The sequence below is a fragment of the Schistosoma mansoni genome, chromosome 1 (assembly GCF_000237925.1).
Source record: "Schistosoma mansoni strain Puerto Rico chromosome 1, complete genome".
Taxonomy (NCBI): domain Eukaryota; kingdom Metazoa; phylum Platyhelminthes; class Trematoda; order Strigeidida; family Schistosomatidae; genus Schistosoma; species Schistosoma mansoni.
The window spans coordinates 31931447-31947257 of NC_031495.1; the positions used below are offsets into that span (position 1 = coordinate 31931447).

The window sequence follows — 15811 nt, forward strand, 5'->3', positions numbered from 1 at the left end:
TTCAATTGACTCATGCTTTCAACTATGAAAAATGCTAAATCTCCTCAAAACCCCTTGTGATAATTAAAATAAAGCCGATTTTCTTTGATTTTATTCTATATATAATGCAAAAAATATTCTTATTGAACAATAGCGTCGTTTATTGAATAGTATCAAAGTTAGTTTGGTGATATGCTTAGAAACCGTCTGATAAGTGTAATTTTTTTATATGTTAAAATGAGTTATAAATTTGCTAGTCTTACGAACATTATCAATGATAATACTTTATAAAATTATCAAAACCAAGTAAGATAAATATATAGAGCTTATCTATTTTGGAAATAATGTAAATAATCTACAGAAACATACGCGTTCATGAACGGCAGAATAAAATGTAATTACAATACTTTTTATTTTCAAATATGGTGTAAAGTTGTGAAACAGTAAATATCCATATAAGTAGATATACATATGGATAATTAGTAAGATTACGACAATTAATATTTAAATGTGGTAGGTATAAACTCAATAACTAACACTATAAAATCACACCAAATTACATTGGGTTATATGGAGTAAAAAATACAAAATGAGAAAAATGATTAATTCAAATTTATATGCCGCTGAATTTAATTTTTGTTTGTATTCACAAACTTTATCAATAAACTCATATAAGTGTTACTTATAAGGCGTAACAATGATTTTGAATGTTAGATCATTTAATGAAAACTATTTCATCCTGAAATACTTATTGATCATTTAATTTACCCCCCCCCCGAAAAAAATATGGTAGAACAATTTTAAAGAAAAAACAAATGACAGGAGGAGTATGTTTAAAGTGTAAAAATTCAAAGGAAAAATTGAATGATTTACCTTATTAAGGATGACGGATTTAAAACGGTAAATACATGAATCAAAAAAACAACAAAAGTTTGATATTTTAAAGATTAGTTGGAAAAAAAAGGCGAGGAAACGGCACTCCATGCAGAGAAATGTATTGAAATCAGATTAAAATTATGTACAAATATGTTATGTACAAAATTTCCGATGCTTAATTCTATTACTGAAAGAAATACCCAGTTAAGTTCATATGAATCAAATGTTGGAAAGTATGAACTTTATGTGACTATGCTCTCGAAACCCCAATGAACTTGTATGCAATTAATGAACATTAATATTGTTCTTAACAACATGAATAATACATATGAGTATAGTTTTTCGGAATAAATTCCCAGAATACTTATAAAGTCCAAAAGAGAAATATTTGTTTGTTGATTTTACTATGGAAATTAAAAATCATACGGTTTTATCGCTGATTTCTTTCGACCAGTATATATATATAGAGGCTTGTTTACTTTGGAAAAGAATAAACATGTATTTTACTTCAACTCAATTTAATTGTTTTACACACATATTATTCTTCAACGAGGTCATATTTTGACTTATTATAATGAGTTTATGCAACGTGGATATATATTTTATTTCCCTGCAATCAGAAACGATTAAAAATGTTGTTGCCTAGCATTAGTGAATTTAAGTAACAATGTAAATTGAAGTAATAGATAAATTGATAATATGAATGAGTTAACGAATATATAAAAGAATGGATAAATAAATCAATATACAAAAGGGAATATTATCCGTCACTTTTTGTTTTTGAAAATATACATACGAATGAGAATAAATAACATTGAGAATGATTATAGGTGTGGTTAATTGTTTCTCATTGTATTATCTGATGTATTACTGATCAAGAAAAGTATTTGAGAAAACTATAAAACCTAATTTATGAGCGTTTATTTCAGTTATTATATATATATAATTATAATGTATTGGTATATGTAGTAAAGATGTTGGGTTGTGCATAATAAAAAGGTGCAAAGTAATATCTATGAAAATAAAACACATTAAGACTCTGTTATTAATAATTAGTATACAAGCACATAACAATATACATATTACACTCATTTACTCTTATGTATAAACAATAAATATTAGTACTGCACATTGTCACTAGGATTTACTTTTTTCTAGAAAAAAATTGTCAAAAAATTAATGAATGAGAATAAACTTATCAATCATGAAGTAAGGTGAGAGAAAACAATCTTAACAGTTTATTTGATTAGTAAATCTACGTTTTTTTTTTAGGTTATAAATGAAAATGATTGTATGATTGTATTATGGAAAGAGAGAAATAAAGGCAAGGGAGAAAATAATGAAGTACAACTATTTATATGTTTAAAACTATTAAATGAACTAATAATAATAATAAAATAATAATGATAATATGTGTCAATATTGTCATGATTAATGTCACCGTTAGTAATTTTCTATCGAACAATTAAACGAAGAAATAATAATAATAACAACAACACTGAAATCTGTGATATATATATTTGATGAATTGTGCATAGTTTTAATGAGTTATTTAAATGGATGTTGTATAGGATAGTAATGGAATTATGAGCATTGGATTCTCTCATTTTCATAATTAGATAAACTTTGCTTTAATGATGATATTTGGATATATATATATATATTTCATATGATATAAAATTAGATGCTTTACTTATTAGATTGTGTAATGCTGTTACTGAAGGTAATTTTCCTCTTTTTCTTGTCTCATCTCTTCGTTTATTTGTTGTTTTTTTAATAATTAAAAACCTTCAATAATACAGTAATTTTCTAAACCAGCTAAAAGAATATAAACAAACCATAAGAAAAATAAAAATGAAGCTGAAATATATTTTGCAACTTTTGGACCACCCAATTCACCTCCAATAGATTTTTTACGTCTATATAATATTAAGAAAATTGCCACTAAAGCAAATATACAATATGTAGTAACAGAGAAACCCAATGATCCCGGTTGAACTAAAAATTGTGTTCCTTTAATTGCATGATATATAGCAGCTATACTCCAGCCTAGACCAATGCCTAAGAATACATTTACAGCATTGCTACCAGTTACATTGCCAATAGATGAATCAGCGTATTGATCACCGACAGCAGCAACTTTACTTGCAAATGTATCTAAAACCATTTTAATGTGTAGAAAATGAAATAGGTTAGATTACTAAACTGTTAAATAAATCTTAACAAAAATATAAGCATTATATATCAGCGATTGTAACATTATAATATATGGATAACCAGTAGCTATATACTTTTTATTTTAGTCAGAAAGTTATTTTAAGTGGTTGATGAACATAGAGTGACGTTATGCATATTTATAGTTAGCTAGCTGACTATATGGTGAAACTGAATTAGTCAGAGATAGTCTTGTTATATTAGTCACATTGTATGGGTTCGTCTATGCAAATGTATAAATAAAAAAATTATTTCAGTTTGAGATTCTACCATGTATTCGTTTATTCATTTCATCACCTTTGTACTGTATTGATAGACACATTTACTTTGAACGCCTTCGTAATAGTAGAAAGATAAACATGAAAGGTGAAAATATCGTACCGGAAAAAAGTAACTTTATTACAAATCACAGTCATCAGTAGATAGAAGTACATCTAAATAAGATAGAGACGTGAAGAAACGTATATTTGTTAAGCGACTATTTTCACGACCATCGTACAGTTTCCTTTATTGTTTTTTTTGGGAAAAAAGCCACTAGCAATTTTTTCTGTAAAATAAGGTCTTGGAGTTGTAATTAAAAGAATATATTTCCAAGTAAACTCCGAATGTTTGTTTAAATTTGGCCACAATGCTTTAGGGAACAATTCCAGCTTGTTGTGGTCACTGTAATATTTTAATGAAAAGAGATAAAGTAGTCAACAGGACAATAAGTCTGAATATCAATTATTTTACAGATCTTCGTAGACTGTTTATTTTTTATGGGCTTTAAAATTATTGTTTGAAATTTAATCAAAAAGGTAAAATTCATTTAGAAACTGTAAACCTTTGATCTAGTATGGAAAATCAACATTATAAGACATTATACAGCGTTCTGTACTTAATTAATCTAATTATACTATAACATTACCTGGTAAACTGGTGCCAAGTGCTACAAACGTAATTGCAGTAACAGCATCAGTCAATCCAATTGAACAACCGAATGATGATGCTACATCTCCTATGACTGCCGTTAAAACACCAATAACTAATATACATACGGTGAAACAAAACCAACCTCCTCCATAATCTAATAATAAGATTAGTAAAGAAAAACATTATTGCTACTGTATAACTAAACAACAAATAATGTGCATAAAAAATTATATATATATATATATATTAATTTATTCATTTATATCAAAGCCATATGGCAGCAACATTTCGGAGTTTTGATGATTATTTTTTAGTAAAATCAATAATTGTCAACAAATTACTCTTGTTCACAGGCTAGACATGACAAAAACTAGCATGAATTGCCAGTTATTTCTTGAATAAACATTATAATATGCTTATAGAATGTGGTCTTTAGTAAATGGTTCATAGCATAAATGCTTTACGGATCTTTTGTGATGACTGTCTACAAATGACAACAAATGCATCCTTGTTGTTATACAATAATTCTAAATAGGTCATAAGATATAAACTAGCACTGCGGATAAGAAATAAGGCTGAATGAGTTAGACGATGAAACTCAGACCACAAGACCATTTGAAGATGATGACAAAAAATTCGTAGTTTAGAAACTCTCAACGTTATTATGTACAAGTTTTAATCACAGAAAATTAGTTAGATATTAAGTGATTTCAATTTGTATTAATATTTATACTACGATTAGCTAATCATGTTGGATGCCCAAAAAACTTCAGATGGTTTAAAAATAAGCTTTAAAATTCCGGTAATTATGTAGCGGAAATTTATGAAGTTCCATAATTTACCCTATAAGCATTTGATATTCACAAATTTTATTGAATACATATTCTACTATCTTTTACATGTCATAGAACTTAATTTGCTAACCCATTAACCTCACCAGTTAAAGATTGCATGACTATCCCCGCTTAATAATAAAAGATTCATGAAAAAAGAATAGAATAACATTAAGAAATATGTATAATTGTTAGCCTAATCTTTACAAAGTGATCTAATGAAGTCACGATTTCATGTTCAACCAATCAAACGGAGTTTAATTAATCTTTCCTGTAATTTACTTTCATTATGTAGATTATTATTCGCATTACTTTTATTCTATATTGAATAGTACTCGATAATGCTGGTATGTATTGGTATATTATTAGTTATGTTAGTTTTACTAAAAAAACACACATTTATATGTAAACCAACTAAATGACGCCAAAATGTCATTTAATTATTAAAACAACTGAATAAATAAATTATTTTAACTAGAATATGGATAACCCGCATAAATTCCTAACCAACAAATACGTGCCAAATTGAGTACAGATTTGTTTTTTTAAATTTTATACTTTGAAAAATTGGTGATTACATAATTGTATTTACAATCATATTCAAGTACAAAAAAACAATATTATAACAACAATAAAAGCTTCCTTATTTATTATTTGTTATAAACAGTTAGTTAAGAAAACATTTCACTAAATCTAATGTTATTACTCGTATTACGTAATCTAGTATTATAATCTTTCTATTACGTCATCTTGGTTATTCGTCGTGTTCACATTTCCTCAATGAATTGGTACTTTAACAAAACATTCTCATATATGTATACCGTTGTACAGCTTGATAAGAAATTCATTGAGAAAAGAGATCCCTATCGCTGAACTTTATGTTTTTAAAAATATATTGACTATCATAACAAAATACCAATTATAATTTCAATATTTTATTGACAATTGAATATTCTTCATTTTAATAATAAAAATGTTTAAACTATATTTTATCTATATCTGTATATCATATATAAGATTAAATTATTCGTTGTAGATTATAGTATATTGAATGTTATCAATACAAGAAATGAACTAAGATAGACTATGATCAAAAATGTTTTCATCATTTAGAAGTGTATCAAGTATTTATAATCTGTTTAGTTATCTTTTTTAATGCTCTTGTAATTTTCTTGTATAATTGTAAAATGAACTAATTATCTGATACAATCTTTGTGACCTTAAGGATAGTGATCAATTGATTTTGAACAATATGAACTAGTATACATAAATATAGAAATGGTTTTCATTGAAGACTGATCGATAGCGTTCTTAAATGTAATGTCATTATATAATAATGATAATGAATAAAGTAACTGATCAGATCTGACTATCAAATTTGTGTCAACTAATTGTGCTTAAAATTAACCTGTATCTTGTTTAAGTAATAAAGAAATGATAATAGAATAATTGATTGAAATTTAATTGTAATGTGTACTATGAAGTTAGGTTTAACAACATGACAGAATGTTATTTGATGAAATAACCAGAAATGCTAATGCTAATACTAAGGTGTATTTGCTTTAGTTTAAACGTCTTTTATTGAATTTCATTATTTAGCATTTTAGAATAACAGTTAAAAGGAGTGATTCATCCAATGTAATAGTTTAGTAAAGAATGAATTTGAAGGAGACCTCGTCAACTGATGCAAAAACAAACACTTGAACTTCAGGGTTTATATTTCGAAATGATTTGAGAGAATTAATAATGCCTCTAAAATTACCACTTGAATATTTATTGATCTGAAACTTAGATACATTTATTTCAACAGCTGATTACCTAATTTATACAAGATTTCGGAAGAGATTATCTAGAAACGTAAAATAAACCCCCATTATATCCAAGTTTTTTCATAATTCTTTGAAAGATTTCGATAAGTGTGAATTATTTTCACCATAAACTTGTTGGACATTCGATGAGTGATGAGGGATAATCTTAAACCTATTTCTTATATTTTAAAAAAAAATTTAATTCATTCAGTTGTAAAGGGCCATAGTTGAAAGTTGATTATCGAAGTAATATTAAAATTGACTAGAATAAAAAAATTTTGTGGAATTCATTAGGATGGGAATGTTTTTTCTAAAATGTACCTGAATCAAAATTAAATTCTGTTTATTATGGTAAATATTTTGCGAAGATGTAAATTAATTAACTTGTTGCCTACAGATTTTGGAAAGATTGTCTGATTAAATAAATTTTTATATTTTTGTCATCGAAAATGTTACATAATTATAGTCTAAACAACTTACTGTATTTCTATACTTTTCGATACAATGTTTATGTAATAAAATATATAACTTCGTACAAACTAATGAAATGTTAGATTAGTTTCATATATTCTCATTATAGAAAAAACAGCAATTTTTTTTATTTTAGCGGAATTAAAAATGATTTTTCACTACAATTTTTATCACTTAATTACGCAAAAAAAATACGTAATTTTATCCACAAACTGGGTTTTATGCTTAGAAGAAGAGACAAAAGGCTAATAATTTTCATCTACATAATCAGTCATTTCAGAATCTAACTAATGTACAGTTGAACTCATCCTGATTACATATTAAGATTAAGTACCACAAGTCGTCCGTTAAGTACAGGTGATGTACAAATTTAACTTCATTCCAGAAAATCACTTCAAAATGTAGTTAAATTACAAGGTTTGCGTTTCACAAATAACCGGGTTAGCATTGAGCTTTCTTGTCCTGTGAACTGATCGAAAGCACAGCTGTTTTAATACTGGTATGTAAATCCGGTTCATATGCTATGTAATAAGTGACCACTTTGTTTATATATAAAGGTATTTTAGCCATAACGAAATAAATATATTTGAAAGCAGAGGAATCGAGTCACTGGGCTAATTCTATTTATCTTCAACCGTTTAACTTTTTTAGAAAAACAGTCAACTAATAGTTCATTTATGAGTTTATTTCCGGTACAGTTGTTTAAACGATTATCTGAATAAGGAAAATGTGAGTGAAATGATCGCAGATGTTTCTGGTGCATTATTTTATTTTCTGAAAACGGTAAGTGTAAAAAGCCCAGATTGTGTTACATTCCAGGTAAAAAAATCAATGCCTCATCATAATATTTAACAAACATTGAATAAATGTGCTCCATGTTATAGAAGCCAATATCCGGTTTAAAGCAACATTTTACCATAACGACAGTATTTATAAGAAAGAAATATTGTCTTTATGATTGACTTATAGACGATTGGTGATTTATAAAATATCTCATCATCTGGCACTATCAAACATGTCTGCTTCTTCGTATCCGCAGAGCGAAAAGATAATAAAAGTTGGACTGTTTGAGTCCGTTACCTGATTGATCTGGTATTATCCTGATTTTGATTGGCTAATCTATCGATTGAATGAATAAACACTATGTTGAGCTTGTAAACTGATAAATTTATTATAGACTCAGGCTTTATTAATTCTTAAGAACCTGAATTGAAAATGTGTTTGTAACAGTGAAATTTTAGTTGCAACGTTTTTCATAAGAGAAGTTGGATTTGGTTTCATTTTAGAATAAACTCGGAAGTAGATTATTAAGTGAAAATCCCAGTATTTCTTCTCTTTTCGCTTCATAGCATAAACCAGTAATTTTTCATATACTTTCTCACATTAAATGTTTAATAACAAATCAGTCCATATATTTGTAGTAAGGAAAGACCAGTAATAAAAACATGGATAATCTACGCATGGATTTCTTGTAATTTACCATTCAAAGACACCGTGTGACAACGCTATATAAAACATTCAATATGAGTACAATTAAGTGATTTGATTATTAAGTAATATACTCCTTAGAGGTAGTTATAAATTATAGTGTGCTTCCGTTTTAAGTAAGTGTATAATTTCACTGTAAACTGTAATAACATGTGCTAATATTTCATTCTTCTGATTGTAATTACAAAATGTAATAAATAATACCTACCTGTTGGTGGGACAAATGCAAAGAGAACTTTCCAGAAAACGGTCAGAAAATGCATCACATAATCCATGCATGTAGGTAATTTTTCTCCTTCATCGTCATCAACATCGCCTCCTTTTTTCAAAAATTTGATATTTAAAACAAAAGTAAAGAGGAAGAATACAATATCATAGTTATGTTGAACAATAAAAATTCCAAGACGTATAAACAGTAATGTACAATGTTTAGTTTCTTGCATTAACTGTAAAAGTTCTATATGATCAATGTGTTTATACATGAGAAAAGAGTTAATTAGCAATTTATTTATTGAAGATGGCATTCAGTAGTCTCAAGAAAACATTTGTAAATAATTAGTGACGGACCGTGAATGAATTCTACATAATTAGTGAGAGAGACTATTTTATCTATCTGTAATGTCGTTGGACAAAGTGTGAAAACTATTGTGTTTTGACTTTTGACAAACGAAATGTTTCAAAATCAACTTAATTCAAAATAACAAAGATTTTTTAATAGAAACAAAAATAGAATAAGGAAAAGCATATGAAGCAATAATTTGTTTACAATTCAAATTAAATATTCATTCTCTGTATTCTACTGTTTTCCTGAAAAAAACATTATCATTACAAATAGAACTCAAGAAATAAAAAGGGTCAAGTTAATAACGAAAAAGTGGATTGAAGCATCAAATTAAACTCATTGTATAAATAAAAAATGATAATTGAATTAGTAGGCAATTGGAACATTGAAAAATGCATGAGACACAGTATTTCGTAAATGCGAGCTGTAGTTATTTTCGTTTTTATCCTGGTCATTGGTTTATATGTTGTCAAAATTAGACGTAAATAAATCTCTTACGTTTTGTCTATAGTTTATGAGTTACAAATGTTGTGCGCAGTTTGAAAAACTCTCTGGAACATAACCGTTTAGAAATAAACGTCTTTTACTACTAATCTTAGATATATCGGTGTTAAGTCTACATAAGATGCCATTACCGCAAACACTTCATACGAGAATTGTTATTGTATTCGGTAGATCTTCGACATGGAAAAACTTCAAATTTCTAAATGCTGATCCATTGAAGTTTATGAACGTAGTGGATTGGTCGTTCAGAACTGACCTGAATAGGGTATAAGCTTACAATTACTATTCTCAGTTGTTCTATATAGGAAATGTGGTGCGACAGTTTAACTAAATTCAGTTTACTTCTGTAATTGAACTATCAATAATATTCTCAATGTAGCTGTTGAACAATTCAATAATATAGTTAAATGAGGATAAAATACTATTTCATTACGTCTTATTATGTGTACCTCACAAATACGCTTTCGTATGTCAGTAAGATGTGATATGCTTTCAAAGTTATCTAAAAAATGGTCTTGTGAGACTGACTGAAGCCTAAGTGGAACTTGTGTGAATAACCCTTGAGTGGTGAATCTTTTAATTCACTTTGATCGCACCTGGTTGATGGTTGTTCTAAGAGAGAAAAATCCCAAAGACAACTAAATGTAGTGATTAATGTCTACTTGACACATTTTTACATTCGCTGAGATTACTGAAGTTCTGCTGATTGCAATTAAATTGAGTGAAAATATCGTCTAAATCTTTGCGGCTTAAGTTATTTTCAAGCATAACTTAGCTTCAATGTTACCTTTTATTGTACTAAAAGCCGGTTATTCGAAAAATATTAACGTGGATCTAATTCAGCTGTTCCACTTATTACTATTATATCCAAAAGACATTTGTACAATCCAGATAAGTAATTACAAATATTCAAATCATATTCTTTAATTGGGACCAATCACTGGATGATATTCGTGGGAAATCAAAATAACAGGCTTAATTGTAGATGAACTACTATACATATATTTGATGGAAACATACTCCTTACTACTAAATGAGGGTTAACTACCTCATCCAAAAAATCACATTTTTATTCTGCTCGAAGAAATAAGCTGTTATTGCCGAGTAGAGAATATTTCAGTAGAATTTAGTTACGTCGAAATAATTCATGACATCTTTTGGGAATGAAGTATCATAGTAAACAGTATTGTGTGTTTATTCAGGCATAACGGTATTCAATTTTAGGAGAATGAAAAATGGATATTATAGTACGAATAAGGATAAGTGAAATGAAAGAAACAGAGTTGGGTAAAGGAAGACGTTATTTATAATGTTTTTACTTATGAAACACAACAAAATATCGCTTTTACGTACTGTTCATCCCAACTTTTAACTTATAGTCAGTGACGTTTAGCGCTCAACAAATTCATTATCATAAAGGACCACGGAAGAAACTGGTTGATAGTGGATGGAATCTGACATTATACAGAATCAGTTTTAGGAATCCACACTTAAAATAATCGGCCTCTTATACTTTGTGACTAGGCAGAACTATTATTTAGCGTGGTTTTTTTGGCATCCATTCATGACGCCTCCTTTGTTGGTCTAACTATAAGACTTTTGGATATTCATTTCAATACAAGTGATTCATGAAATTGAATAGTTATTCACCGGTTGGCGATTCGGTAGTTGTTATCATTTAGTTATTAAAGGTATATCCAAAATATGTACTCAAAATGAAATTATTTGGAAAGCTAACAGAATATGAAACAACGTACCAGCACTGACAGTAATCGCTTCAATGAACTGTTCTTTCCAAGATGATGTACCAACCACCAAGGCCAGTGTCCCTTGTTTAACTAACCTGTCAACAGTGTTCTGAAAAAGATAGATAAACCGATTCGTAACTAAACTTTGTATGAAAACAGTAATACCCTTCTAGTTAATGTTACTAAACGTTATTGAAGTATGTGGAAACTTATGTGGAGTTGAACAAATCGACATTCTTTTATGTAAAGCTAAACTGAGTGGCACTCATAGTACGATTGATTTCGTATTTTAAGTTAAAAAATATTTCTTGTCAGATAAGTCAACCAGTACCGCATTTTGCAAATAAATCAAATACTAAGTCATATATTGCATTATAAATGTCTAAAACATTGAACATAAATATGTTTAACAATAACGAAAAACGTATATCCGTCGAATGTATCAGAATCATTTCCAAAACTGAAGTACTATTTATTTGGTTAACCATTTAAACAAAATATTTAGTATTCCTAGAAAAGTGCGATTGGGAAATAACTCAGTTTTGTAGAGGTGATTATTTAATTCAGTGTCATGGTTAGCGCAATTCACTTTCTGATTATTGGTTCATGTATGCATATTGAAGATAAAAGGTCAACATAAGGACTATTGATATCATCAAGATGTTTACAGACTGATGGCTCATTGATGTTTGGCTGAAAACAAGGCGAACAAAGCTTAATTTGGTGAGAAAATTACATCAATATGAACTTTACGTTGACGACCATTATTTATTTTTATTCACATGATAAGTTGTCATTTTACTGGTAGGCAACCATGATGTTTCGGGCGTTTTTTCTATAAAAAAAATGAACCAAAACTTTAAATTTACATATAGCACTAGCTAAGTGAATGGGGATAAGGACGTTAACTAATGTTTTTTCATTGTTCGAAGTTTCTTAAACATACACACCTAAGTATTTCTGAATAGTTCAAGAAAGCTATTTTACGTTTTCCCATCTTGTATGAAACTAATAGACTATTAAGGTGAAATTTATCTTTAAACATTAACAGTGTGGTAGATTTCTCAAAGTTTTGGTGAAATGTTCTAAGCAGTGAGGTTAACGCACTTGTAAATAAACCAGTAGGTCAATAGTAAAGTTTCCTATGAATCACTCTATATGATACCCTTACTGAAACTGAAAATATTGGATATTTAGCTCTGGCTTAAGAGTTAGCTGAATGCTGATGAAATGTGAACTATGCCTTCAATTATACATTAATTTTGTTGGTTTATTCATATGATCCAAGCACTGACAATGATATATTGTATGATCCATTGAAAGTAATATATCAAATCCAATTATTATTGTTAATTATTAACAAGAAAATGAACTTCAAACAGTTTGAAATAGAAAACGTTATCTAACAATGTCATTATATTATTAGTCATTTAAAATAATGATATAAAAGCTAAGTGAGTTTATGACCGTGTTGCTTGTGTAAATAATACTATCTGTAAAAAAAGTGACTTTGTGTTTAAGTAATAAAAAAACGGAATAAAATTTATAAACAGTTTTGTAGGACAACATTTTGATTATTTAAAGTACAGTGTCCTCATCACTTTTTTGAAACATTAAAAAAAGAGCGAATTCGTGGGCAATATCCACCTCCGCCAGAAATAAACAGTAGAAAGCACAAGAATCAAAGTAAATAAACTACTGTTTTCTTTGTTTTTCCTTTTTCTTTTTTTATTTACTTATTTAATCTAACGTTGTTACTAAAACGAACAAAGATGAATTAAATAATTTGAGGTAAATTGTAAGTGGAATAAATAAATCCTCTACTAATTATATACTGATTTTACTCGTATATCATTTTTGTAATGGGCGGCCTATGCTCCTCCACGAGGGGTAACAGGCGTAAGTAAGCAAGTAAGTAATCATTTTTGTAAATAAGAAAAACAAACTAATAACACTAAATATTTAGTTTAAATATGACGCTTACAAGGAATCGCATTCATATAGAGTATAGGATAAAGATGTTCTCAGAACAAATTTAGGTCAAGAATGTACTGGTACGATTGTATTACCGATGTTTTCATATACAGTATTAGTTTATAATATTGACACGACTACTAAATAATAACGAATAATGAGTACGCCAGTTATAATGTAGATGACAACTTTTATTTTCAAAAAATTCACGAAATATTCCTAAATAACAGGAATCAAGCAGCATAGTAATATTTGTTTACTTAACATCCATCTTCTTGTTTCTTTAGTTAAGTTGCCTAACCCTAAATTTTAAACACTATACAATGGACAATAAATGTTAACATTACTTAACTTAATTTCCGCAAGGATACACTGAAATGGAACATTTGCTATGCATAGCAAATTATTATGAAAATCAGTTATTTTTGAAAAATAAAATATAAAAACTCCTTGTTCATTCATGGAATTGTCCAACGTGAAGAGGAATCAATATGAATTCTATGATTATGCTGATATTATTCGATGTTTATTTGCGTAATCTTATATTTTTATTTGGTAATAAATTTGACTGTTATTTTGAAGGAGTCAATGAATTTGTCTAGCATTACATCTGAGAAGTTCTCCTTTAGAATATGTTGTAATATTTAAACTATAATATGAGTCTGACTGGTGAAGTCATTAAACTCTTGACAAACTTTATATTACTCTAGAACGATAACATTATAAATCTGATAATAAATCACAGAAAATAATTTGTAAAATCAAATTTCGTGTTTAAATAAATACTCATGGATGATATACATTTAGAAGGGGTTTTGTGGAGATTTCAGTATTTTAATAGTTGAAATCATGAGTCAATTGAAGCTAGACCGCCATGGAAAACCTGAAAGCACTAGACGGCCGTTTCGTCCTATTGTGGGACTCCTTAGCAGTGCGTATCCACGATCCCGCCTCGCGAGATTCAATCACTAGTGACTAACATCAAGAGATGTTTCCTGGAGTTCTAGTGGGAAGCAGTGACCAGTGGAGTTCAACTACGTCTGTTATGAGATATCAACTCACTGAAGACAATTGGTGAACGGTTACTCAAACTTCGTGGATTGGTTGAAGTTAGACATTAACATCGTTGGATGCCGGCTCAGTGGTCTATCGGTTAAGTGTTCTAGCGCGAGACTGGTAGATCCTGGCTTCGAATCTAGCGAGAAGTGGTCGTGGATATACATTTTATTATAAGTAGTCATATTAGATGATACATATTATTATCCAGTTTAATAAACGTTACCTTTGCTTAAAAATATGTTATTATATTCACAAAAAAATATAGTACAGTGTACATATTCTTAACTGTTAATGAAAACACTAAAATTAGTTTTCTAACAAATTAAAATCTATAGATAAACAATAAAGTACATCATAGAAATAGGAGAAAAAATGAAAATGAAAAAAATAATACATGATTGACATATGTTCATCATACTGTAGTATTTAATTTATAAAAAAACAAGATATATTAAAAGTGCAAATAATTTCAACAATATTAAATTTAATTAAAAAAATTTACTTAGTATTGTTTGTTTGAATCTTCCCATTGATGTTCAGGACTGCAACTGGTCAGTCTCTAATTGGCATATGTGCATACTGTGCGTATTGCCTCGATGTAGCCTTAATTCACGAGCATTATAAGCAAAGATGGATAGTGGCTAACAGTGGAATCTAGGACGCGCGTTTCGTCCTATTTGGGACTCGAACCCAGTACCCATTCGCTTCAAAAGCCATCGCGTTATCCACACAGCTACCCATCTTAGTTTCACAAGTTTATTTTATTAAAAATTCGGACAGATATTTCATATTAAAGCACAAAAATTCTACTTTAATCAACCATATCACTGAACTGTTTTGGATTCTTAAAATAGTTGTTTGTACAGATTTGCTTCTACTTCTAACAAATGGATCATGTAATACTTATAGAGAAAAATAGAATCCGTTATTAGAAAAGGGATATTTCACTTATACATAGTTAAGTATGTACTGATAATAGATTATATAGGTAAGAATATATATATATATATATATATATATATATATATATATATATATATATAGCCAGAAACAACAAGAAGAATGAATCAAAGCGATAAGGGAAGAGGCTTAAAAAGGGACATGGAATAAGGTATTTCTACTAGTTATTTTTACAGAAAGAAAAGTTATCTTTGAGAAAAATGGAAGTTCAGAGGGGGTTTTATGGAGAATTTAGTATTTTCATAGTTGAAATCATGAAGTTAGACATTAACACCGTTGGATGCCGACCAGCTCAGTGGTCAATCGGTTAAGGGCTCCGGTTCGAGACTGGTAGGTCCTGGGTTCGAATCTCGCAAGTGCGGGATCGTGGATGCGCACTGCTGAGGAGTCCCATAATAGAACGAAACGGCCGTCCAGTGCTTC

General features: G+C 28.8%; 1 protein-coding gene across 1 annotated transcript in view; it reads right to left on the reverse strand.

The window, feature by feature from the left end:
• Positions 1-2635: 2635 nt before the first annotated feature.
• Positions 2636-15811, reverse strand: part of Smp_152830 (putative sodium/calcium exchanger) — a gene marked incomplete at both ends in the record, with an annotated part of 88050 nt that continues 74874 nt past the window's right edge. The window contains 4 exons of the mRNA XM_018794072.1: positions 2636-3012; positions 3977-4135; positions 8790-8900; positions 11405-11504. Of these exons, the coding sequence (XP_018648521.1) occupies positions 2636-3012; positions 3977-4135; positions 8790-8900; positions 11405-11504 (747 nt within the window). The remainder of the gene's footprint in view (positions 3013-3976; positions 4136-8789; positions 8901-11404; positions 11505-15811) is intronic.